The sequence below is a fragment of the Strix uralensis genome, chromosome 4 (genome assembly GCF_047716275.1).
Source record: "Strix uralensis isolate ZFMK-TIS-50842 chromosome 4, bStrUra1, whole genome shotgun sequence".
Taxonomy (NCBI): Eukaryota; Metazoa; Chordata; class Aves; order Strigiformes; family Strigidae; genus Strix; species Strix uralensis.
In genome coordinates, this window is record NC_133975.1 from 7,437,184 (window position 1) to 7,464,389 (window position 27,206).

The following is a 27,206-nucleotide window of genomic DNA, read 5'->3' on the forward strand; positions in this document are numbered from 1 at the left end:
GCAGCACCTCTCCCCATGAGTACATCCCCATCGCATTAGAAGGTGTATGCATGGCACGCAAATCTGGGCATATATTTGATATAAGAAGAGCTGCTGCAGCTGCACGCAAGGGCACGCTGTCTGTCTACGTGGTCCTTTGAAAAGTTCCAAGTGGCCGTATGTCTACCTTTAACTGTGTGAAACAACAGTCCTCGAAAGGATCTTGGTATTTATGTATTAAATTCCAAGCACACAGCAAATTCAGCTGAACTTTCTGCTGCTTAAGCACTCCTCTTTCCTCCTCTGTACAAGGCCTTGAATTAGCTAATTAAAATCTAGTGGAGAGAGGGAACAGTCTGCAATGTAGTGAACTCACCAGATTTCTGAGGTCATTGCTGGTACAGAGTTCCCTCACTCTGTCCCATGAAAAGATTTTTAAGTATTCATTGGAAATCTCCCATGGATTTAACTTCTTCCTTTGTTTTGCTTTGCAGTAAAAGCTTGATTGAAAGTGGCTGTGGCAGCAGTAATGCCTGGCTGAGTTTGGAGAAAACAAGCTCTAGACCCATTTAGACGTTTCATTTGAAAGCAGCTTCCATTATCTCCTATTAGGGGCGGTGGTTAGTAAGTAGCAGGGTGAATGTATGCGTGTGTTCATCCATTATGACTTCTTTACCAATTTTTTAATCACTACTTTTTTGGAAGAGGTGGGATTTTATTTTTTTTATACATAGGTAATTAATGTCTGATAAACCTGAATCCAGTTTTCTAGGGATAAACATCGGTGAAGGATCCTAGCAGTATTAAGCCAGTTGGCTCCAGAGATAAAATACAATTTATTCTACTCTATCCATCCATCTTTTAGAATTTCTTCAGCATCCCACGAGAGAAAACTGAAGAAAATTTGGGATTTTTCTCCTTCTTATGTTTTTTTGGAGAGACAAAGTTTTTAAAACTAGAATTACACGCAGCGCAGCCTTACTGACTTCAGTGGTACTGGATGAAGACTTTGAGTTTGACTCAGTAAAAGTGGAGTAGATCAATACATGAAATGAAGTAGTTATTTATTTAAGGACACGACTGGAAATGTTTTGTCTTAACCCCAGAGCAGGTAGGGCACATGGAGGCAGTACTAGCTTCTACAGCATATCTTGAGCAGGGAATTGCACAGGGGAAATTCTGCCTTAGCAGCTCTTGCCTGAAGCATGCTCTCTGTGTTGGGACAAAGAACTATTTGTCAGCAGAGACTGTTTCATATAAAAATCATATTTTCGGGTGAGTTTCTTTTTGGAGGCCCTCCTTTCCCCACGTACTTCCCTGCTGCTGGCTGCCTGCTGCCTTCTCACACTTCTCTGGCTGCACTGGGCAAATCGGACTTATAACATGACTGAAAACTAATGCAACAAAACATTTTCTGCTGGATTAATGACCTGAATCTTACCACATCAGTGGTAAGACCACTAGGGAATGACCACACTCTGAGGAAAGAGTGTATGTGATTTTTGCTTTTGCATTGCTTTGGACTTAGATCTCTCCAAGTCCATAGCTGAATCCAAATGCCTTCCTGGTTCTGGTGCTGGTGGGAGTGGCTTGGTTTCATCTTTGCAATTTGAACCTAAGTTTGGAAGAGCTCAGGTTTAGGTCTTTGAGCTTCCTCTCATGGAAGTGAGAGGTCTGATTCTGTGGTGCCTTGTGCTTTATGTTTTTGTTGGGCTAATGATAGGAAAAATGCCACTTGCTCTTGAGATTGATAGGAGGAAACAGCTCCTAAAAATACCTTTTTTGTGAGAGTTTTCCCTGGCTGCTGGAGAAATGTCAGGAAGGTTCTGTGGTGGGACAAGAGCTATGCTAGAAGCAAACCAAACTGTGTGGGGAAATGGAGTCAGTCTGTACTCCACTTCCAGAGTCTGTCCAAGGAGGCGTGAAGGAGTAAGATGAATCCTATGAACCCCATGGCAATTTCAGTCCATCATTGTAGGTTCTCCTCACAGGTCATCCTTGCCTTGAGGAAAGAAGGTGGAGTTGGGACCACCTTAGGCCTTGTCCACCACTCACATGAAGTTTCCTCAAGTTGGAGGCTACTTTTGAATTGAGTAAGGATTTCAGCATGCTGGACGAAGCAGGGAGCATTGAGGGACAACAGGCAGGAAGGATCTCCAAACTCTCTGGGATGGATGTTAATCCTTCTCCATGATGGGCAAGAAGATGGCTGACTTTTGTCATATGGGTCTGGTTTTTGGACTCTTACAGGAGTCAGACTCCTGGGCTGACCAAGCAACATGCTCTGAGGATTAATTTTAAATTAGCCAAAACCAAATTACTTAGTGAAGCCCCATTTCTTGGGGGGTGTTGGTGCTCTCAGGCTTGGAGAGGGCCTCCCTGTGGCTGCAGTGACTTCTGCCAGCTTTATGAGTGCAGCTGTGAAATTAACCATTTAACCATGTACTGACTTTTTATTTTATGTAATCTTCCAAAAACACTATTTATGCAAAAGTATTAGGAATGCTGGAGTTTCTAATGCAACATTTCTTTGGCTCATTTCCTGCCCAGCTGTTGTCTTCTCCAGCCCCCTGTCCCCTGTCTGGGCAGCGATGTGGCCTACAGCTGTGTTGAGGTCACACCTTCAGTTCTGCAATGACCACCTCATCCTGCTCTGCTCCTCAGGGAGCTGAGGCCAACCATAGCCTGTGACTGTCTAGCTTCTGGCTTGCTTCAGCTGTCATACCCAGCATTGGCCCAGCCACTATTGTGGCCATCAGGAGCTTTATCTTTGGACCTGGTGTCTGATGAGGCCGTCATGGGGCATGAGCACTTACTGGAAAATGATTTATACTAATTAGGTGGCTTGAAAGTTTCTTGTGGAACAGTAGGAGGGAAGACACAGAGGTCAGTTGTCTTTATTCTCCAAAAAGCCATCATCACCTGATAAAGATTCAACTGCCTTAGGTTTTGAAGAGGATGTTTCATGCTGCTTCAGCCAAAGCGGGGAGTGAAGACTTCAATCTTGTGACCTTTGTTCTCTAAAGAGCGTGTCAAGTTTTGGCTGTGCTGCTGGCCTTGACTTTTAATTGTTGAAGAGGATGTGAGATCAGCCCCAAGCCTTTGTGCTGAAGCTTACCCGGTGAGAGAGGGGAAGTGCTGTGATTCTCTGCACACTGCTGCCACAATTTAATTTGAAAAAACCATAACCAGCCCCTCTCAAATAATGAGCTACCTCTTAACAGCAAAAATTAAAACAAAATAAGAAAAAATTACTATTGGGGATGGGAAATATGATATCAATAGCTGTGTTTTCATACAGGTTGTTACACCATGATGTAATAGTGGTTTGCCCTTAATTTGGATTGTTTTCATCATAAATTTCATCCCCCTTTGATGGGGCCAAAACCCCATTGGTTTCTCAGTGGTAGCACATGCTTGTGAGATATCAGAATGTGGCCTGATAAAACTGCCTATTTCCCCCGATGTCTCAGACCCTGTTCTGATCCAAGCTGATGCACCAGGTGCTGCAGAGGGAGGACACAACAACATGGATTTGTGAATGACCAGCACCCTGCCAGGATTTGGGGAAAAGGACCTTCTGTGAGTAAATCAATACTGAGCTCTGAGAGGCATTTCTCCACCTTGCTGCCTGCCCATCATGTGTTGCTCTGGTGGGGGAGAGAGACCCATGGTGGTTTGCAATCTTCTTTAGAAGCGTGTCTATAAATTACGTGCCCAGTGGACCATGTAAGGCCATCCATTATTGCTCCATGACTCTTGAGTGTGCCATCTTCCAATTACCTGGCATCCTCCTCCTGCCCCTTGTGCTGGTGTTAGCAAGGAAGTTCTTGGAAGGTAACTACCCATGCTCCACTGTCTTTTCTAGACAGCATAAATGATTTAGGTCCCTTTTATGCCTCTTTGGCCCTTTTACTTGACATAAAAGTGCTGGAGTATGACTCAAAATTTCTGTGCTGCTCTGCAGAAAACAGCCAGGCCTAGAAGGTGCTTTCTCCTTTTTCTCCCAGCATGGCAACCCTCTCACTCATGGTGGTGGGCAGTCATTTTTTGGCTGACCTCACCAAGGATAGTCCCTGAAGTGTTGACTAGTTGCTATCTTGGTTTCAGGGTTGCTGAGATATGTCCTGTGGGGAATGGTGCTCAGGAGCTATCTTTTTTCTTGACAAACGTCTCCTTACAACCTTGCTGCTCATGTGGGTTATGTGATTTCCAAGCTGGCCTGGAGCCTAGAAGTGAACTCATAGGCCTCAAGGAGCAATAAGTGCTGCAGTGTTTTAACTAGCCCAGCCAAACTCTCTGTGTGTGTGTGCATGTGTGAAAGCACTTTCCAGCAGACCAGCTATCTGGAATGATAACCTACCTGTCCTAGATCCATTCAGTAGTGATATCAGCTGCAATTCTCTGGTCCCATCAAAAACCCCAAGCCAAACAAAGATAGTTCCTCCTGAAAATAGCCTGTTCTAAACCACACAAATATCACCTGTAGGTATGTGTGAGTAGAACAAGTCTCTCAAACTTAGCTTTGTGTGACAAGCAAAGGAACTGCTGGGAAGGCTGAGGTCCAAGCTGGTCCCTTTGCATCAGTGAGGTGTGTCCCAGGTAATCAATCTGCCTCTGAAATCAGCTCCCCTCATTCCTCTTCCAGGTGCTGCCGTCTTTGCAAGAGTTATGGCAAGGGGGCTTTGAAGATGGTGAATATGCTTGTGATGGATTTGGATGTTCTCTAAGCAAAGCCTCTAACCTGTGGGTTGCAAACAAAGTCTGTTCTTTTATACATGCATTGTGCTCCCCTACAGTCATCTCTGGAGGTGCTGGGCTGGCTCCTCTGAGAAACCAAGGAACTTGTAAAGGTGTTGAACAGTTTTAGTACGAGCTGAAAGGAGCTGTGAGTGCTTCACAAACCCATTAGGAGTGAAAAGCCTGTCTTACTGTACCAGAGCCCAAGAAGAAGGCAGGAGAGAAAGACAAGTTTATGCATTTGCATTTTTCACAGGTCTCCTAGAGCTTCAGATCACAGGATTGATGAAGGTTTTGATTTAGGGCCATCCTTATTTTATACTCATTGGTCTACTGCTGTTTGAAGCAACTGTCAAATGAAGTCTTTGTGGAGAATATGCTGGGCTATGACCTAGGAGATCTGGTGTGGGAGTTGTCTGACCTCGTTTAAGTGCCTTCGTTATCATGAGATGAACAGAGTCTATACTTGGGGTCCAGGGAGCTGAAGGGAACTGGCTTGAATGCAGACAGCTACATTGTGGAAGTCTAGTCCAAACACAGATAACTGGTAGATGGGGGTCTTACCCAAGACTCTGCTACCCTGCAAGAATATAGGCATCTCATAGGTTCAGTGTCCTATCTGCCAGCTTCATATGGATGACCTGGGGCATCTTGGGGTACCCTGGGCATCCTATGTTTAGGGTGACTCAAGGCCCGAAAGTCAAGAGAGCTGTCTCGCATCCCTGTGTCTATCCATGGCTCTGCCACTGATTTATTCTGGTATGGTGGCAATTACCTTTGTAATTACTATTGACCTTAGCATATTGCCCACTTTTATGACCATTTGAAAAACCAAGGAAATGGGATTAGATGTAAATCTCTGATTTCATATTTCTAAGTATTTTTTTTTTTTTTGGTCCTAAAACACAATGTTTCTCAACATTCTTCATAATCTTGCTAGAGTACATTCAACAACACCAAAGCCTGGCAGACAAGAAGGCAGTACTGGGAAAAATAATTTGGTTAAAACTAATCTAATGAGTTTTGGACCGATGTAAAGTAGCATCACTCAGCTGTGGCTTTAGTGCCCTGTCTCTATAGCCATGATCCTGATTTTCTTGGATATGCATTTTGGCAGGGCAGGGCACCACCCAGTCCTGGTCATCTTTTGCAGAGCTCTCAGAAGCACAGGCCTCTTCTGAAAACCTTTATGGACAAGCTCTCCAAGTCTCTGATTTCTACCAACCTCTTCAATGGGATACAGTTGAAAAATACAGTGAAAAGGTTGGAAAACATTGTTACATAGACCTCCAGAATTTCCCATTTACCAGGACTGGCCTGCCCTGACAAGCCCTTGAGCCGTTGTAACGTTTCTCCCCCAGCTTCCTGACAGAGGGTGCACACCATTTCCCAAAGAGACTTCTGCCAGTGCCAGAAAAGGAGACAGTGTTGCTTTGCTCAGAGTTGTCCTTGTGCTTTTTCCTCCCTCTTGTTACTGAGATAAGGAGTCCGTGAAAGACTGTGCAAAGCACCATGTCAGTTTAATCAGCGTATGAGGGAGAAACTAGATATGCCCTGTTAGTGCAGTCACAGTCCAAGCATGAAATTAAGTGGAGGTGGGGGTGGATGCGATGGAGAGAAATGCTGTCCATCTCTCAGGCATGTAGCTGAGTCCACAGAAAGGGGGAATTGAGTGAGTGCCCTTGCAGAAAGCCTCTTGGAGCCTGGCAGACCAGGGCTGCTGTGTCTTGCAATTATTGCACATAATAACCCAAAGTGGGTCACGCTGCAGTTTTGTGTGACCGTATTAAATGACACTTTGGGAGAGTGTGCATGCTGATTACAGCTGGTGAGGAATGCCATCACTTTAAGAGGGGTGAAAAAGAAGAAGTGAGAATGAAAAGATTTTCTTTGTGCCTTGAGGGATGTGAGGATAGTGTTTGCCCGTCACCCCAGAGATCAGCGGAGAGTTACACTCACTCAATCCAAACATCAGAGCCGGAGGCTGCATGTTGACATGGGATTTAATGCAACCTGTCTGCTTAAATGCTTATTGAAACCATGGGGCTGTGTGGTGGTGAATACTTCCTAGCCTGAATTATTGCGAAGCAGTGCTGTGCACTACCAAATGGTTTCTGTCCTTCAGCCCAGAGCTGGCAGTGTGATTGTGTGTCTAACACTGGTACTTTCAGCCTTCACAAGCTGCTCCTGCTGCTGAGAGAAGTGGTCCTACCTGCCTGCAGCCCCTGACCACCTACCAGCCCTGCTCTACCCCTCCTTTAGTGCTGCTGTAAGCAGTTGTAGTAAACTGACCCAACTTCAAACCAACTTCAGCCACAACAGTGATTTAAGCCAACATAAGTTGTGCAACTACGGCTCTACTTTCCTCTCATGGTTTGTCTCACGTGGATGCAGGATGAGGCTAGATGAGTTAAAAGTGGTCTGGGAGCTCAACCTTTTCCTACCAAGCACTGATAAACTAGTCTTTGACTAGTTTGGGGGAATCCACCAAGAAACAGATACAGGTTGAGCTTTTCCTGTCTGTCCTGCAGAGCCTCCCAGATAGATGTCCAGAAGCTTTATACAGAAGAAAGAGGACTCCAGGCTACCCTTGTGGTCCTCCTCTCTTGATGCTGTGGTCCACATGAGCCACATGATTTTCTATTGGTCTTATCTATTAAAATGAATTGTCTTTTTGACTGTAGAAGTAAAAGGAAAAATTACTTAGAAGAGAATGTGATTCAGGACCTCCCTTCAATTGGAGGAGAAGCCTTTCTTGAGACACTAATTTTGCTATCAATCTGACTTTTTGCATTTTTTGCAGTGATTTTCATGTGCTCTTTAAGCTTAAAAATGGAAAATATTGTAAATTTAATTGGTCCTGACAATACTCATTTTTTACTAGATGTAACAGATATGACAATTGGTCTTGATGGGACAATTATTTGGAGAACCTGCGAACAAGACTGTCACAATGGCATGCCATGCTGCCCCAATCTCTGCTGTTTAGTTATCCTTCTTGTGTTTGTATACTATAGAAAACACTTTCCATATCTTTCTCAGTGAACAAATTAAGCAGAATACTTTTACTTGCATCTTCTTGTTGTCTTAAAACAAAGGATGATTTTAGTGGCCTCAGCCTACCCTCTGAGCTCTCTGTGTGCTGCTTTATTCAGGCAACAGTCCTGCTGAAATTCATGGGTATTGCACCCTGTAGTGGATAGGTCTTAAAATGAGGCAGTTGACACCCTTGTTCCTGCTTTATAATTCCAAGGCACAGGGAAGAGCTTTCGCTAAACCAAGAAGGAAGGAAAAGAATCTGATCCACCTGACAGTTGGTGGTAGTGTTGTAGGTCAGTGTTAGATTACCCCAGCTCAAACTACTCCTGTCTGCTTCCTTCCCATGGCTCTTTACCCAGGGTTGGAGGTGCTAGTTATTGAGATATGGAGGAAGAACTGAATTTGGCTTAGTTTATTTTGTGTGTACAACCTACAGGGTACAAATCTAGGTGTGTAAATTTGCAGATATGGAGCCAATTCCCTAAAACAGGGCCATGACCAAATGAAAGTTGAGATAAGTGAAGACAAGGATGCTCTGGTGAAAGGGGTTTCTCCCGTATGCTGGAGAATTTATGTTCTCACTGCTGCTGCTGTAACTGCGTAGCATCATTGAGGAAATCGTGTCATGGCTCTTTTATTTCTTATTCTTAGTTATTCTTGTTAGTTCTCTGAGTGCTTCAGTTCAGCCCTGGTGGGACAGCTTACTCCTGCTGTGGGGAGGAGCTTTCTGTAAACTATATGATTTGGCTGCAGCACTTGTTCTAACTTGATCAAATAGACCCTCTGCTTTTCTGTCTGCCTTTAGTTTGAAGGCAGACAGGTTGGAAAGGGTCAGAAAGCAGCATATATTGCCTTTGGATGTAGTCCTCACTGCTGCTGTTTCCATTTTGGTGTGCTGTCTCCCAGCAGCCGTGCAGTAGATCAATCCCTAGCACGGGGGTATCAGCCCTGAGCGGCTGCAGGTGGGATCAGCCGAGTCGCTTTGCTCTGAAGCAATGCACGGATCCTTGCCATTCATCCAGACCGGTGATCTCTGCCATTCTCCAGCCTGCTCCCCCAAATTCCTCACCGCCTTCCCTGCCCAGGCCCTTTGCATGCAACGTGGTAGTGAGCTACGGGGCTGCGCAGAGCGTTCTCCCGGCCAGACACTCGGGCGTCCTGCCAGCTGCCCTGCTCCCTTGGGCTGACAAAGGCTGGGGCTGCTGCTGGAGGAAGCATGTGCAGCTCCCAAGGGGAAAAGGAGAGCGAGCACTTTGTATCACTTGACAGGAAGGCCTCTGCTTGACAAAAGAGCGCTGCTGACAGGCTCCAAAAAGCAGCCTGGGGCTTATATTTCCTGAGCCAGCAAGACATCGTGAGCCTTAGTACAGAGGGGTTAAATAGACGGGGGTGAGACCAGGATCCTCGGGTGTTTGCAGACCTTGGCAGGTGCGTTACTGACCTGTGCATGGCTCTTGATTCCCAAAAGGTGAATTTTCCACCCATCCCTTCCAGCCTCTGTTTTCTGTGCAGCTACTGGGGCATCGGGGACGCCAGCAGCTTGGGAAGCACTCGCCAGATTTTTCACTTCCCCCCTCTGCTCCCCTCCCTGAGGCTCACACAGCAGTGAAGTAATCTGTGACATTCAGACAGCGGGAAGGGGAAGCCGATGCAAAATAAAATAACAGCATCAGGAAGCGGCACCGTGCTCTTTCCCGCTCCCAGCTGGGAAATGACAACACTTCATTCAGCTGCTCAAAGCCCGTCGCCGGTTCAGCCCTTGCCGAGCAGTGCTGGCTAATAACTTCCCCGGCTGCCCCCGCTCAGCACTGCCTGCCCAGTGGGCTCAAGGGTACTGGGAAGATGAGACAGGCGAGGTGCCAGCAAAGAGTCGCTTTAACAGCAGGCGCTGCACGATAACACCTGGCAAAACAGTTGCTTGGGTTTATAGCTTCTGTGAAGACCCTGGAGGGTGTTTCTTTCACATTTTAATTCCTGCTAGTTACATTTTGCAGGAAAACCGGAGCTCCCCCTTCCTTTTATGGTGGCTGTTACTTTTACAGATGTATTGCAACCCAAAGTTTCACAGCCCAAATCCAGTGTGCAATGTGTCAAAGCAAGACCGCTGGAGGCAAGTTGACCACTTGGACAGGTGGTGTGTGTGTGCTCAGAGAGGGGTTTTTCTTTCCTCCTTCCCTTCTCATTACAAATCAACCCCTGGGTGCAAGGCACTGCCTCTCTACACAGGTGTCTGAGTGCAGGAGGCTGGTCCTGCATTTCTTCCATGGTTTCTCTTTAATGTGCACGAAAGTGCAGGAAAGTCGATGAGCCTTCTTTTGTAATCTGCCCAAACTGGTGGCCAACAACCAGTCGAACTGTAGCTCCCAGGCAAAAGATGCAGTTTGGTTCTGGGATAATATAAACCTAGAAGGAGAGACACTTAGTTTTGTGGATGCTCAGGTTTGTTAGCCCCAGTCTGACAGTGTGAGAACGACCTGAAAGGGAGTGTGTGAGAAAGTGGTGGTATCATTTAACTGCAGGCATCTAATTTGGGTATCTAAGAGACGGCTCAGAGTGGTGTCTACTCTGTCCATTAGCTACACAGGAGGGTAAAGATAGGCAGTGTAAATAGCTCCAGACATTTGAGCTTACAGGACAGCCTCTGGAGGGAAGCAGTGCTGAAAATGCCATTGCTTTAATGGCCAGAACTGGGCTGGACAGTGCACCAGCAAAGAGCTCGTATGCTGACGAAATGCAAGGGCTCATAGAGAAAAGTCTCCTCTGTCATTACCCAACCCTGCTAATCTGAACCAGAAGTGTTTCCCTGCCTTCCTTAACAGCAAGCAATTCTTCAAAAGCAACCTCAATTTTCCCTTCTCTAGTGCTCCCTCCCTTTCTAAAACATTAGGGGGAAAAAAAAAAAATCAACTTTGCACATCAAACCCAATGAACAGAGGTTGATGGCACTGGCCAAGCTCCTTAACATTGACAGCAAGATCTACAGACTTTAATTTCTTAAAAGCAGATGATATTCTTTGTTTGTGTATAACTGGAATGTAAAAATAAGCAAAGCAAAGCCTCCCTTGTTAACTGGAGTCCTAAACTGCAGTTCTGCTGTGGATTTAATGCCTGTTCTCCTCATCTGAACCTGAAGGGACACAAAGGAGTTGGCGCCTGGTGATGGGCTTGAGGTTCCAAGAGAATTTCTGTCTGCTGTTAGGGGTGCCCATAGTTTCAGCTCTGGTGGGCCTGTCTGTGGCTGTCCACAAGCCCTCTGTAATCTTGTGGTTCCTTTCTAACATTGGCCCCTAAAAACTACTTTCAGAAATTACAAAGCCAAAATGGTTGCAAGTAAATTCATGGGCTGCAATGTGGGTCTGTGCTGTGGCCTCTCTGCTGTCCTCTGAACTAGCTGCCTCCAAACCCTGTGCCAGCCTGGGTTCAAGCTGACAGAGCAGAGACATCTTGTCACTCATGGTCCTTGTGCTGTTGGGTGGGCACCAGTAGAAGGTGGAGGATGCCATGTGAGTGGCTGTTTTGAAGACTGCTTTTGGTTGATGGTGTGGATGAGGTTGCTGTTTGATAGGGGTATTTAAAAAGGATTGGAAACAAAATATTGCCCACGAAGGACTCACCAAGATGGCTTTTTATCTAGGATGCAACTTACCTTTTAGGGATCTTAGACCAGATTTTCCATGGACTTCAACTATACACTTCTCGTGATTAAAATGCAATTGCTTTTGTTCTTTTTTTATCAGATCTCTTCCATAGCAGCCATTTTTTTTAGCAGGTACCAGAATTTAGAAATTTCAGGGTAACAAATTTGGTGGATCCACACAGGTTGCCCCTCTGGCTTCCAGCCCCTCTCTTTGCATGCTGTGACTTGATGGTGTTACCTGAGAGATGATGTCATCTCATCGCTGTGCTGTCATCACTGGACATGTGGAAGGGACCATAACACTCCATGGCTTGTAGGGTGCAGCACGGTCATGTAAAGTATCAAGCCAGTTCCAGAACTTCCTGAGAGGTTTAACCCACTGTAGTTGAGGCTCTGCCCATCCATTGGCTTTGGAGATTGTCACTTCAGCCCTTCAGCCCGAGTGGTTACCCCATCTGCATGGAGCTGCCTTATGCTAGCACAAGGATGACATAAATGTCTGTCCATGTTCGGGTGGGTTTTTTTGAGTTGCTTCTGAATATTAAAGCCAGTTTGTGTTTTGTGCCTTCTTTTTATCAGCCAGGCTCCACCATTGTCAATCCTCTTGCAATTACTTATTTTAACTCTTCTTGATGGATATTTCTTTTCCTCTACCCCTCATCAGTCTCCTCGGGCTTCTCATCCTGCAGTACAGCTACATCCTGAGAGCACTGGACTCTTCACTTGCATCCCAAAACAACACAAAATATCTGCAGTTTTTCTCAACCAGGTGCACTAAGCAAGCAAAGGTATTAAATTACATCACCATCTACTGATGGTGCTGTTTTGGTCCCAGTTTGCCACAGAAAACAAGAGTGCAGCTGTGAGCTGTAAAGAGGAGGGCCCTGACATGCACCTCTGGACCAGTGGTGCCCCAAAACCATGTTGCCCTATACAATGAGTCTGATTTTAAAGAGTCTGCTCACTTAAGGTTGTTCAAACCTGTGCGAAGGGTGGTGTGACCTGCCCTTGGGGTGGTTCCTGCCGCTGCAATCAACCTGCTGTGGGATCTTGGCCAATTCATTTCTTAGCTCTGTTTGTCTTCCTGCTTTCTGTCCGGTTGTTCCATTTGGATGTGCTCTCTCGTTGTGTGTTTTGCACCGTACCTTGTTCGATCTGGGCTCTGATCCTGACTGGGACCCTCGGCGACCTGCTGTAATAATCATGATGTAAACAGATACTGTGTTGATGTGACAGGGCTTTAACCTGTTTTGCATCACTGTAAATGATTGGCCTGGGTGTAGCAGAATGACGAATATACACTCTCTCTTTTCTGTGTATGTACATTATGTACATATACATTCTGTGTATATACATTAGCTCTGATAATAGAGAATTTAAAAAAATCAGGGAAAAGAACTATTTTCCATCAGAAATCGCAGTCCCATCCCACTGTAATGAAAACACTGCACAGAGTTGTGTGGGCTTTACTGAACTTCAGACTTAAACAATACTCTTGAAAATAAGGCTTTCCTTTAAAGACTATTTCCATACTTCGGGTGTTGCTGCTGCTCCATGTCAATCCCGATTTCAAAATCTCTGAAATTGTATGTGAAGTAAAATACCCACTTTCTGCCTACCTCTGGATGACAGGAGGCTTTCAATACCCTGCCCTGTGGGCTGGGCGGGATGTGGGCTTTAGAAGGAGCAAGCTGGCTGGAGGGACACAACTCAGAGAGCCAAATGATCTCGGTCGTGTTGTCTGCCTCGGTACAGGCTTCACATTCAGCCCAGGCCAATGAGCGCGTCTGCAGATAAAGAGCTATTCTGGTAAAGTGTGCTGAGAGGGGATGTGTAAATGCAATAAAACCTTAAATTTATGCAATATATACCCACAACTGAGCCTCCTCTCCCCTGGAATTGGAGCTTCTAAATCTGTTTTAGGAAGTGGTCCTTCTTAAGTTAAAAAATAAGACAAAGCCACCAGTAAATAAATGGATTGGTCTGACATGGAGGCAGCAGCAGCACCACCACTGTGGGGGCACCTGGCAGTTCGCAGCAGACGGGGACACTGCCTGCCCGCAAATGGCTCCAGCTCGTTAATCTGAAACCACCGTATGCCAGTCTTGGGATGGTTTTTAAATAGCAAGTCAAGAGGGAAGCCACGTTTGTCTGGGGGCTGAGGGAGCCAAGCCTGAGATAGTGCCGCTTGCTGGAGTGTCTGGACAGCATGAACAGAAAGTCCCTTCTCTTCCCATTGTCTAGCACCCACATGGATTTTGGCTTCAAAGGTGACTTTTTTCAGATAAATGCCTACTGGGGGAGGAAGAATTGGCAGCTGAGGCAGAGAAGGGCCTGTGCTTCATGCTCTCTGCTGAGGTGGTGGTCTGGACCTGCTGCAATGGCTGCCATGTGGAGCCAGGTTGAGCGCTGTGGTGGGTAGGGCGTGACATGGCGGGTAGGGCACAACATGGTGGATGTAGCATGACATGGTGTGTCAGGCATGGTGGTGGTAAACTGCTGAGGTGGCCTGCGGGCCCAGTGTGTGTGGGGAGGGCCAGAAATGGCGGGCAAGGGTGGGGGAGCAGGGCAATGCATGACAGAAGGGAGAGAGGTCCTGGTGGTGACAGGAGCCAGCTCTGGGACTGTGAGCAATGAGGACACCAAGGTTTTCAGGGGAAAAGGGATGAAAGTGCAGTCAAATAGAAGCAAGATTTCTGAAACGCAGCAGTTAGAGCCTTGTTTTCTTGTGTTTGTGGCCCTTTCAGCTGGCCAGAGCCAGCTCTTGTCCCATCAGGTGTCCTACACTTTCATTTAAAGGCTGTTTATGGGATTTGCCCCATTTCTCCAGCAGAAGTTGCATTGATGAATGAGGCCTTGGAGCCAAAGCAGCTCCCTTGGGGCCAAGGGAGCAGGATCAGTCCCTGCTCCTGAAAAAAAAGGTGGAGTGACCCTCTAAGGTGGTCTCTTTCCAAGGTGGGAGGAGATGATGGTGAACCCCACATCCCAGCCTCCTTCAGTCCTTGAAATTGCTTTTACTTAACCTACTCAATGGCCATTTTCACCCTTTGGAAGTTCCCTCCCTTGTCCTGGGGATTAACTGGGACATGCAAGCAAGGCTAAGGTGGGTGCTGGAGCCTGATATCTATCTCAATATGAAGAGGTGCGGTGGTGGGTCTGCTGTGTCGCTGGGGTGTCTGCACACCCTGCTGCTGGTTGCAGTCTCGCTCGTGTCCTCCAAGACATGAGCTGTATCATTTGAAGTATATCTTCACTTCCGTGTACCTATTAGGATCAAGCAGATCAGAGGAAAACCTTTGGCCAAGAGTGCTCTCCTTTATTAGAGACTTGACAAGTTAAATAGAGGTAGAGATTAAATATGAATGGGACTTATGTTGGCAAGATCAACCTTAGAGACATTAAAGAAAAGGCAGTTAAGTCAACAGGAAAGTCACCTGACTAATGGGAGGAAAATCTAAGTATGGGGGGGGGGGGTGCTGTTGGTGTCCCAGTTCCCTTGTGGAGCAGAGGAGCTGGGGGTAGGACACCTGAAAGGTGCCTGGCAGATATGTCATTGCCCTGCTCGGGGGGAGAGCTACAGCCATGGATAAGCACCATCATTTTAAATTTTCTTGTAAGTTTGTCTTTCTGAAAAACAGAACAACTGTCCACTTTTGCAACTTACATGCAATGCAATTAGTGGATACTTTCTATGTGCTGACAGATTTCATCTGTCTGTCTGTCTTTAGTTATTAATTGCTTAGGCTGCTAAGCACAAGTTCATTATTCATTATCTTTATTTATCATCAATACTTGTCTGATGGTATGCATAGCTGTCAAATTGAGCTAAGTATTACCAATTCCTGGCAGATTTGTGTATTATTTGCATAAGAACAGCTTTCTGCTGCCTGTTTAAATTAGAGTGAATGTGCAGTCATGTTAATGACAAGATCAGGATGACTCCAGCTTTGTGTCAGCGTAACAGCAAAACTTGAACTACAGGCTATTTTTTGCCATTGCATAGGAAGGGTTTTTTTGGTAATTGATGGTCTTTTTTGTTTCTTTTTCTAAAGTGTTTACTGAAAAGTGAATGCCGTATTAAGGCTATTTCTTTAGCAAGGAAGTATGTTATAAATAGAAGGCGAAGTTCTTCACTCCAAGAAAGCACTGCAAAGCTGGACCACATCTGCTGACTTCAGCAGTCACACCAGGTTTACACAACACACACATTGCAGCTGGACTCATGTTGTGTATACTTAGAGAAAGTTAAGGTGATGGGAACGTTGTTGTGAAATGAAGCTTTCCTGAAATTATTTTTCTATTTTCGTTGAGACCAACATACTTGTGAAGAGGCAGAAGTTTTGAAGAATATCCCAAGAGAAAGCCCAAGGTGGAGGAAGAGCAAGACAGTGTGGTGCTACTCATCTTGAGTTCAGGTTGCTGGCTTAGCATATGGAGCTCTAGGTTCGAACCTCTGATCTGGAATGAAATGTACCTTTGGAAGAGGATGAGTGAGGGACACTTGACCCTGCACCTCTGACATTCAGTGTCAAAACTATAACCTCACTCCTGAATAAGAGCTGAAATAAGAGTAAAATGAAATGAAGAGAGAGAAGGGGACTTCGTATTTGGCACTAGCTGGTGCAGTATGTATTTGTGCATTGCTTGCTGTGCTTGTGGAGGTATACAGCCTTCTCTCTGGTGTCCCTTGAGGCAGCCTTCATCATTTTGACAGCTTTCATAGTCACCTTTTACTTGAATGTACAACAACTATTAGGCAGTCTTAGTATCTAACAAGTTTATTCATGTACTGTAAAGTCAGAGTATTTGCATACTCACCATACACTCCATGAGAACTTAACAGAATCACGAAATAGCTGAGGTGGGAGGGCACCGCTGGAGACCATCTAGTCCAAATGCCCTGCTCAAAACAGGGACAGTTGGAGCAGGTTGCTCAGGGCCATGTCCTGGTTTTTAATATCTCCAAGATGGAGATATCTCCAGTCTGTCCTGGTGCATGGTTCCTCCCAACTGTAGGACTTTGCATAGCCCCTTGTTGAACTCTATGAGGTTTCAGTTTACCCATTTCTCCAACCTGTTGAGATCCCTCTGGATGGCAGCGTGACCATCTGGTACAACAACCACTCCTCCTTGTTTTGTATCCTCTGCAAGCTTGTTGAGAGTTCACTCGGTCGCATTGTCCAGGTCATCAATGAAGATGTCAAACAGTACCAGCCCCAGTATTGACCCCTGGTTAGTGACTGGCCTCCATCTGGACTTTGTGCTGCTGATCACAACCTGTTATATGTCTGACAGTTCAGTCAGTTTTCAATCCACCTTGCTGTCCATTTATCTAGTCCGTACTTAATCAGTTTATCAATGAGGATGTTATGAGAGACAATGCCAGAAGCCTTGCTGAAGCTGAGATAGACAACATCCACTGATCTTCCATCTCCACTGTGATAGGCTAGATAGAAGGCTATCCAGTTGGTCTGGCATTATTTCCCCTTTGTAAGTCCATACTGACTACTACCAGTCACATTCATGTCTGTAATATGTTTGGCTTTCAGGTTTATTTGCTCTCATTTTCCCAGGGATCAAGGTAAGGCTGATTGGCTTCTGCATACTTCTGTTTTATGACTGAATTCAGTCAGGAGCTCCTTGTTCATCCATGCAAGCCTCCCTGTTACATTTACTTTACTTCCTGTTCATGGGGTTGGATCATTCTTGAACTTTGAGGATGTGATCCATGAAAATCAGCCAGCTTTGATAGACCCATCCTCTCTCCAGGACCCTCCTCCCACAGGACTCTTCTGACGAGATCACTGAACAGGCCAAAGTCTGGTCTCCTGAAGTCCAAGGTTGCAATCCTGCTTTTTGCCCTGCTCCTTCCTCTCAGGATACCTTTCTCCACCATTCACAGTCACTGCAGCCAAGACTGTCCCTAACCTTCAGACCCCTGACCAGTTCTTCCTTCTTCATATGTATCAGGCCCAGCAGGGTGTCTCCTCTTGTCATTTCCTTGATCACCTGTGTCAGGAAGTTATCGTCAATGTAGTCCAGAAACCTCCTGGACTGCTTGTGCCCTGCTGCCCTTCCATCAGATACCGGGATAGTTCAGGTCCTGTGAATGTGAGGCTTCTTCCAGTTGTCTGAAGGTTTCATCTACTTCTTCTTCCTGAGCAGACGGTCTGTTAGAGACACCCATCGCAACATTGACCAAGTGGTCTGCTCCCTAATCCTGACCCATATACTCTCAGCAGGCTCGTGATCCATCCCTAGCAGAGCTGCATGCACTCCTTTTGCTTTTTCACATAAAGAACAGTTGCAGTTGTCTTGCAAACCAGTGGCCTGTATGACAAATATGGCCCAATAGTACATATAGTAAGACTTTTGTTTATGCATATTGTTTCAAAAGGAATGGGCATCAATTGAAGGCTCTATCTGTCATATCTACGTGCTAATTTTTATATGCAGGAAATGCTTTTTTAAAATCCAAATCCAGACTTAATGGTTTTTGGTTTTGGATTTGGATTGCATGACCAGAGAGGTCGGTTTTCTGAATTTGGTCCCATTTAGCACAAGGATCAGGAAAACAGGAATGACATTACAGCACTGTGAGGTGGGGTTTGGGAGCCTTTTTATGCTTCTCCAGGTGGTATGAATCTGATCAGAATGGCCTAGATGATTCCAGCATCATGGAAATGAGTTCTTCAGCCTGATTATGATTAGATCTCAAATCCTAAAACCAGAGCAAACCATCTGGACTAAAACTCAAGCACTACTTCTGCTTAGATTAGAGGCCTCAGAGCGGTTTTAGGGCTGTAAGATGCTTGCACAGACCTTTGGCAGAGTATCAATCTAATGCATCATGACCATATCCAACACTGGATAGCTGAGATGCTTCCAGACTGATTTTAAAGCCAAATAAAGCAATGTCCCTGTGTGCTGTGAGTTACATTTTGCATTGGGTAGTGCAGTATTCAGAGGCATGTGGCTTGAGTGTCAGAGGATGGAGAAGTATGTCACAGTGAACCTCTTATGCTGTGTCATAACTGTCATGGATGCATGTGTTCATCATGGCTCTTGCTTTGTTGATGCGCAAGCCACAAGGTACCACAGCCTAATCCAAAACCCTTGCCTTCTTCCTTGGCATTAGGCATTTTCCATGCATCTGCAGATCATAACCCAAAATCACTTTGTTACGAGAGAAGACCATGTAGAAGACAAACCTTTTAGCCAAAAATTGTCAGCAGAGGCAGACTACAGAATTTTCCTTTGTTACTTTTTAAGGATTAAAGATTTTTCCCTCTCTAGCATGGACAGCATGAAGTTCCCAAATAACTGATACCTTCCTGTTTAGTTTACAACAAACACTTGAACAATGTCATGTTTACGGTGGACTCAGTCCTGCGTTCAGGGGCAGGATGACTTGTGTCAGTCCCAGAGCCCGCAGGGCTTGGTATGTAGCTCTTCCACCACTAGAGCTGGCTTCTTGGTTACCAAATGATAGAAAGGCAAGTAGATCTGATCCTTCTAGGTTGAAGCATGGGGAAACTGGGCTATGCCACAGGTGCCCTGTGTTGCTTTGGGAGTTACCGGTGTACTTCAGGCTGTTTTTTTCAAGTAGGGTCCATCCTCCTACCTTCTCATCCCTGGTCATCTGTTCCTGTGCCACATTGTGCTGCTCTGCCAGCTGTGCTGATCAGGTTGTTCATGTGTTTGCTTGGCAAACAGGATTGGTGAAATGAACCAATTAAAAAACAAGAAAGCAAGCCCAATAAAAGAAGATGGCAACAAAAAACTCCTTGAGAGTTGATAATGCTTCCCGTCCCCTGTTGCTTTTTGTGTACAGATTTTAAGCATGGCTAGGCAGGGGCTGTCTCTCTCTGGACCACAGAGAGCTTCTGATCTTGCTGGCGTCCTTGAAGCGATGTGTTATAAACAGGAAGGAAACAGGGAAGAGCCGAGGTCTCATCAACAGAGAGCATGTGGCTATTTTTGTGGGCAGGAAACCTTACCAGACCCAGTAGTTTGGAACCTGGATGTGCTCCTGAGAGGTAGCCAACCTTTCCTAGAAGTAACCTTTTGCACCCTTGCTGTTGAAATCCCCATACTAACATCCTAACCCTGCTGGAGTGCAGCCTTTCAATTTCTTGGATGTGCCAGCAAGTTGTTTTTTTCTGGTTTTTTTGAGCTCCCGCCCCCTCCCCAGTCAGTCTATTCAGTCCCTCTTAGAACAGGCTGTCCTGCTGGGACGTTTCAGTGCAATTAGATATTAGGTGTCAGGAGCAGATAATGGGCAAATGTGTATCAGGGGAGATGGCACTTAGCTAATCACTAGCTCTCTTTATCTTACAGGCTATTTTAGGGAAAAACAACAACAATGAAGGAAAGCTCCCACTGTAGCATCTGTGGCTGAGATTGGCTGCTATTACTTTGGAGTTGTGTCGGCATTTCCATTCTGGTTTCACGTGGTGCTTTCCCAGTGGCCTTGTTTTCACAGCTGCCCCATGACCGGGCAGGAGCCGAGTGGCAAATTAATGTAGCCGCAACTCTTGCAAGACCTCATTGTCAGCACATCTGTCTTCTGCTGGATCGCTTTTGTGTTGTCTTGTTTGTTTCCCCTGGCAAAGCAAGAGCCTAGGTGTGGGGGTGTATGGGAAAAGGAGATGAGCTATTAGGATAATTAGCATCGTCTATGAAACTTCCACATTTTATATGCCTGTTACATCAGAAGCATTTAGGCTTGAAGTTGCATCTTTAAGCATTTTAGCACATTTAAACACTTGATTCTCTGAATCTCCAGCATCTGCCTGGCTTAGGCGTCTTACATCATCTTTCTGGGATCTGTTTCAGCAGCAGAATAAAAAAAAGTATGTTGAATAAAACCTAGGATGCCTGAACTTACACACACAGATTATTTTTCAAACATTCTTTGCCTGAAACTAATTACCTCATACTAATTAGCCCTTTCTATGTGGTGAATTGTTGGGGAGGCAGGTGTGGATGTTGTCAGTCAGGCTCCAAAGTCTAGCTCCTGGTGAAATGAGAGCCCAGCTGAGCCTCTCCAGTTTACATGAAGGCTGTTACTCTGAGGACTTGCCCTGGGTACTCCAGCTGGTTGTAACAGTGGAGAAAAAACAGGAGAAACTGCGTATGTGTGACAGTTTTGGGAAAACAACTTTAAAGAGAAATGGAAATTCCGTCTTCCTGCTTGCTGTTGTCCCATGTAGAAAAGAAATCTTGCCATGTAACTCCTGAATTGCAGGAATTCCTGGAGTCCCAGCAAACCCTGTCTAATCTCTCCCCGTCCCTCACGTATCGCCTGTGCATGTTTTCAGTGAGTTCCCAGACCTCGTGCTTTCTTGCTCCTGATAACTAGCCATTGCTGGGATGCCAGAACCACTGCATTGCATACTTCAGCTATCAACAAAAATATAGTGAGATAAAGGGGATGGTTATTACCAGAGTGTCTGTGGTAACGCAGATGTCAGAGATACTCAACTGGCTTTCCCGGAGAAGTTCTTTAAATGGGTCAAGTTACTTTGGGAAAATAGTATCTAGCCCTTTTGACAGTGTGAACATCCATAGGAACATCATGCAAACATTTCCTCCTATTGAAGAGTCAGGCAGCCATCAAATATACTCTGAGTACTTCAGAGCCTTGGCAAAGTAATACTACCTCCTCTGGGACTTTCCAAGGATAGCCTTTTGGGTGCTGAGCATGTTTGGAGAGCTCAGAGTTGCAACTGAAGATAAAAAGCTGTCCTGAATGATGTGCAGTGAGTTCTTTGGAGAATTAAGCCCATAAAAAAGTGAAATCTGATAGAGGAGCTGAAGGATTTATTGAAATGACTGAGCAATTGTAGGATCGCAGATGCCAAAGAGGAAGAATAGAGCTATTGGGTCTTCCTGACAGCTCAGGACTCTTCCGTGTAGTGTCTAGTCTAGCAACCTGTTCAGTTGTTTTGAGCGATAGTTTCCATTGCTTCCCCTCTGAGACCATTGTATTTCCTGATAGGAAAGTAACAATGAGACCTAACTGCCAGGCTAAATTTTCCTTCCGTCTAATTGCTGGCTAATATTCATATTAATGTTAATGGGAAATACATACTCAAAAGGAGTCCCTTAGATGACGTGCCATTGGCCATGGTATTTTCACCAGTGCATCACTGGAGAGTACATCTTGGCATATCTGTGTTTGTGTCTGTCCATATCAAGTGGGTGTGGTGATTTGGTAGCTGAGACAGTTTATACAGTTTGTTGTGAAGAACGATACCAAGCACGTTTTGTGTTGAGGTCTATGGCCTGTGAAGTTGAATAATGTGGGAGTGGTGGTCTTGGTGTTGAAAATGGGTTTCTGGGAACCAGGATGGGTAGAGTCTCTTCCTGACTTTGCTACTAGCTTGGGCAGATATCTTTAAGCTACAGTGAACTCATGAGTGAAGTTAAGACTTGTCCCTCCTAATCTCCATTAGAGGAATACTCTGTCTCTTTGCAGCCCAAATAATGTGTAATGCACTACTGCACGTGTCAGAGCAAATGTGGAAAGTGCAGGGCAGAGTGTGTCCACTTAGTTTCTAATGGAAGACATTTGAGCTAAGACATTTGCATCTGAGATGTATGCAGAGCATTGTTGCCCACTAAGGAGTGATGGCTTGATCATATTTGGGAGTTTATAGCTGCTCTGGGCAAGGTCCAGAGAATGATTGCACCTCCTTGTGCTGAAGAAACTCTGGAGAAGTGAAAAAGACAACGATTACATTAGTCCAGGATTTTATCCATGGATCTCTGACTCAGCGTGGGTCTCATATGCCTTTGTGCTGAGTAGGGGAGGGAGACGCAGGAAAGAAGAGACTGCAGTCACCTCCTCCATTTGTGGAGATGCTACGCTTCACCATTTATGGAGGGGGATTGGCCTCAGCTGTGAAGGCAGCTGCCAGTCTGCCCCTCCTGACCGTTATTTAATGCTTGTTAAATGAACACAACCTTTAGTTTAGGTTCAGCATTTCACTTGATAGCTCTCTGTGCAGCCACTGGGGCTGGGAAAAGGGAGGGAAGAGGAATCCCAAGAGCAGAAGCAAGACAGAGAAGAATAGTAAGGGAAGGGAAAAAATATAAGGACATTGTTTCTAACAGCACTTAGTGGCCTAGATTTTCCTTTCACAGCTATTTCAAAAGTCTGCTTTATTGTAGATCCATTCAGCTTTTATTGGTATATAGTACACTGTGTAGTAGCAGCCACTGTTGTCTGCTCAGCTCTTAACATGATACTCTGCCAGATGGCAAGAATATAAACCTGCATTTGTACTCTGGGATTGATCAAAGTTTTTTTGCTGTTGTCACCCCTGTAACATTGTCACAGATGTAAGGCTACTACACTCTGGCTCTCATCCCTGCAACCTTCCCGTGTATAAATTCAGTACAGTGCCCCTTTTCATAGCAATATAATGCCCACATTCCTTAAATCCCAAGAATAGCCCTGTGCAGGGGAGGATGCACTGCAAGGTTTTGCTAGGAGTTTTATTGAAAAGGCTTGTGCATGGGCGAGCGTAGGGAGTGAAGTTGGCTGGGAGGAGGGTAGATCTCTAGTAGATGTAAATCAGCAACCCAGTGTAGCTAGGCTGATTTAGTCCAGTGGAGAATCCAGCTTGGGATCTCAGCAGGAATCCCCCAAAGGAAAGACATCTGGGAATAATTAAAGAAAATACTCAAGGCAATGATTGTTCAGTGGGTTTGGATGAACAAAACCTTACAGAGGCGAGAAGCTGTTTTGGAAGGGGGTGTAGGACTGTGCATTTATGTGGAGTAAAGAGAAATCCCACCCTGTGTGGGGAGGAGATGCAGGGAAATGGCATGGGGGTCCTACTCTTTGCAAACAGTTTACTCAGGACAATTTAATTAATCTTTAAGTCATCTTTACTTTCCAATCTGCTGCTTCCCATCCTTCCCTGGCTTTCACTTCCTATTCTGACATCCTTTTTTCTTGCTGAGGGCACATGTGTGACAACACGCTTCTGTGAAGAGTCCTATTAGTCTTGGATGTCTGTGCCATGGGCTGGACTCAGCTCCTTTCCCTGTGGTAGGAGAGGCGTGGTGTCCTGATCAACCTCCCTGGTTGCCGTGGGGAGACCACCTACATTACAGCATAAAGATCCAGGGACATGGTCTTTGCTCAAAGGGAAGATGGTCTTTGGTCCAAGAGAAGGAGGGTGTCCATTGGCCAAAGAGGTTGCATGCTCACACCAGACAGAGAGAAGCAGATGAGGAGAGAGATCATCATGAACAATTTTCTTCCTTCTGCCCTCCAAGGAAATGACTCGTAATTGTGAAGGGAGAGGAGAAGCAAAACGATATCCGGAGGTCTGTCAATACCCAGTCTGTGGTGATAGAGGTGTGGGAACTCTGCTCTAACCTGTGACTTCGGATGGTTATTACAAGACTGCACTGTTGTAATCCCACCTCACACTGCTGGACCAGGGCCTCGTTGTGTGGCAAGGGGAGATGGTCCCCTTCAACATGCCGCTGTGTATGAATTGCCTCTGGGAAACTGGTGCTCATGCATGTTGTAAAAAAGGCAAAAGCTGCCAGTTTTCTCCTCCTGACATTTCACAAAACTGTCAACTTTCCCTTTTTTTTTTTTTTTTTAAACAGTTTGAGTTTTTCTCATGTTGATGGCAAGGAGGGGAGAAGAAGCCTGGTTTGGGACGATTTATGGCTCCAGGGGTGGCTAACTTTTTGGCAAACTGTGCAGGAAGAGCCCCCGGAGCATGCCAGCTGTAATCGGCTGAGCTTTTGAGAGATACACTGAGAGAGATAACGTTTTATTTATCCTTGCACAAACAGGCTGATGGAAAATGTGCATGTCCCAGACAAGGGAATTCTCCCTCCTCCCTCTGCCCCCTCGCCCCAGTTTAGGCTCTGCAAGAGCAGCTGGGCTCTCTTATTCCTGCAGTCTCCAACAGCTTCAAATTCACTTCCCTCAGCGCCTTCAAAGGAGGTTTTGATAAATGCATTACACTTTACAGCCAGCCGGGGCTCTAATTGCCAGGAGGATTATGATAAGCTTTTTTCTTGTTGTTTCAAAACAATCTGGAGGACGGCATGCCCTCCCGGTGCAGAGCCCCCCCCAGCCTGGCTGCAGCCAGGCAGAGAGGAGGCAGCCAGGAGCCATATTCATGCTGATTATTGCATTAAACTGGGGTTTTTTTGGTTATAATCCAACCGAAGTGTTGTGGACTGACGCTCGCTGCAGACCTGTTGGTGACCTGCGCTCGATGAGCGACTTGTGCCAAGGCAGCTTCTCCGTCAGACGCCAAGCGCCCTGGCACCTCTGGGGTCTTGGGAGTGCCAGCACCAGACCTGCCTTGTGGGCCAGCGAAGTGGAAACTCAAGAGGTCTGTCAGCCCCTGGAAGTGATTTCCTTTCTCCAGCCGTGTAGTTATTCTGTGTGTATGGTGGGTTTTTTTATTTAAAGGGTGCTCTTGCTCCTTTGCTGCTAAGTTTAATGACCACAGTCTGGTTAAAAAATAATGCAGGGAAAAAAGCAGAGCTGCCTTAAGTTGTGATCTAAAAATAGGGAAACCTACGCCATTAAATTGAGAGGATTTAGAAGCATAACCATAAAGCCAAGAAGAGTTTGCCAGGTGCTATCGAGTGACACAGATTTCAACGCCCCGCTTCTTCTAGTTTTCTTCTTTTAAAGGTGAACTGAACAGGTTTAGGTTACTATTTTGCTACTTTTGATTACAGAGTTCAGGGAGTTCCCACTGTGACAGTTATCAATAGAGTTTCCTTTGCATTTTTTACTGATTTTATTTGTCATATATTTCAAACTCTTTACCATTAACAGAGAAAATGCTTTGTAAGCCCTGTTTAACCCTTAAATATCCCAAAGTGGGATTGATGTACCTGGGATCTGTTCCAGGAGAGAAATTCAAGGACTTGTAACCTAGAGGGGAGAAAGAGTGGTTTAGTGGTTACTGTTCTCATCTGGCACTTAACAAACTATGGTTAAAATATTTGTAAATCAGCAGTCTTCCTGACTGACCTGAGAGAAATCCCTTTTGTCTTTCTCATCACCATCATGTGCATGAGTTTCCCAAGCGTGAAACAAGGATAATGTTGCTTCACAGAAATACTCTGACCGGAAAACACCAGGTTGCCTATAATGGGCTTTCTCTGGAGAGATGTGGCATCCAGCTCTGCCCCTGGACTGGTGCACAGGTTGGGGATCTGAGATAGAGCCTTTCAGCCTCTAACCGCCATGCTATGCTCTGGTGCCAAAACTGTTAATGATATTTTTTAGCAAAAGTTACCCTGCGGACCCTTTTGGAAGAACTGCTCTAGGAAAGTTCCTGTAGGTTGATCTTTTTAGCATAATGCTGGTTGGTTTCCTGCTCAGTGACTGACCAACTCACTTTACAGGTCCCCATCTCATCCTGCTCACTGAATATTTCCAGAGTGGCTCAGCAAGGTGCTTTCCGACAAGATGAGTTCCACTTCATTGTCATTTTCTGTGTGGTCAGAATGAGCCAATGAAGCTTTGTTCAAGCTCAGTATCACCTTTTCATGTCTAGAAAATCAGTTTTGATATCAAAAGCAGATTCACAGTTAGGTGGCATCTTTGATTAAGAAATGTTGCTTTTTACCCAATTTTCTTGGCTACTTACCTACTTTTGATTGCTTGGGGCTTCAAGATTTGCTGTAAAGCACTGTATAGTACACGGATTGTAATCTTGGGTTTGTACTCACCTCACATGACACTGTGCAGGTCTCACTATTGCTGTGTATGAACACCAGTATCAGACAACTTGTTGCCAAGGAGGGCCTCATTTACCTTTTTTTCTATACAGTGTCTGAGTCAGCTGGGATCTGTTTCTTTCTCAGATGCCTTGAGTATGAACAGAACTGTCCAGTAAGCCAAAGGCAGCATGACAGACGAACAAGGAAATATCCAGGGAACTTTGTAGGTGATGAAAAGCAAAGTTATTCTAGATAAGCTCTGGAACATACTGCCATGAGATAATACCAGGGCCACGTGCTGGTTGGGATTAAAAAATATGTAGATATGTTGATAATGGGAATATCTGCTCTCATATTACCCAGTTTTTCTTTTTTAAGGGATGGTAGTCCTGATGCTTTAAAGGCATATGCTGAATACTGAGGATACAGTTATTTAAGGAGTGCTTTACTGGTATATAATGGTATGCTATGCAGTCGGTGGCTTCCTAGTGTGAATGTAGCTGCTACAGCAAAGCTGTGCTTTGACCCACACAGCTAAAGCATCCGCTGAAAACTTAAGAAGCTGCAGGTTTTCCCATATGTATTGTCTACGCTGAAGCCTCCTGAGTGAGTCTGGGATCACTCTTATGCAGCCTTACCATTAATTAAGGGTGATAACACCCTTTAGGATGGCCCCCTTCCCCTCCTCCCCAGCCCTGTCCAAGACTTACTGTTTATTCCTCCTGGCTTTCTGGAGGCAGAAGTGCATGTTGTCTCATCCAGTGTTACTGCCTTTCAGAATTAGTGGCTAGATGATAGTCTAGCTGGCAAGAAGTTCATATCAGGAAGGCTGTAGGTGTGAGGCAACACCTGCATGTCTGATCCATCAAGGTGCTGAGCTTCTTCAGCAAAATACTGAGCATCCTCACATCCATTTACACTCACTAAGAGTGAGTGAGCTTCGATTATCATGCCCCTGGAAAACACCTGGAGGGAGGCATGATTGCAGTATAGTGATGCTGTGCAGGCCACTGGTCTGGGAACCAGCCTGAAAGTGTGACATAGTCAAGCACCTCTTGTATCAGAGAGGAGCTGTGATGGCTTG

General features: G+C 45.5%; 1 protein-coding gene across 6 annotated transcripts in view; it reads left to right on the forward strand.

The window, feature by feature from the left end:
- Positions 1 to 27,206, forward strand: part of FGFRL1 (fibroblast growth factor receptor like 1) — a 179,120-nt gene that overhangs the window by 24,789 nt on the left and 127,125 nt on the right. The window contains exons 1-2 of one of the 6 annotated variants that reach the window (XM_074865534.1): positions 2,930 to 3,100; positions 3,453 to 3,561. The exons of 3 other annotated variants lie outside the window; for them this stretch is intronic. Coding sequence is in view for 1 of the 3 variants with exons in the window: in XM_074865532.1 (XP_074721633.1) it covers positions 13,647 to 13,665 (19 nt within the window). In the remaining 2 variants the exon portion in view is untranslated. Of the gene's footprint in view, positions 1 to 2,929; positions 3,101 to 3,452; positions 3,562 to 4,681; positions 4,726 to 13,608; positions 13,666 to 27,206 lie in introns of those variants that run through there. 2 more of the 6 variants (XM_074865535.1, XM_074865532.1) reach the window with 2 other exon arrangements.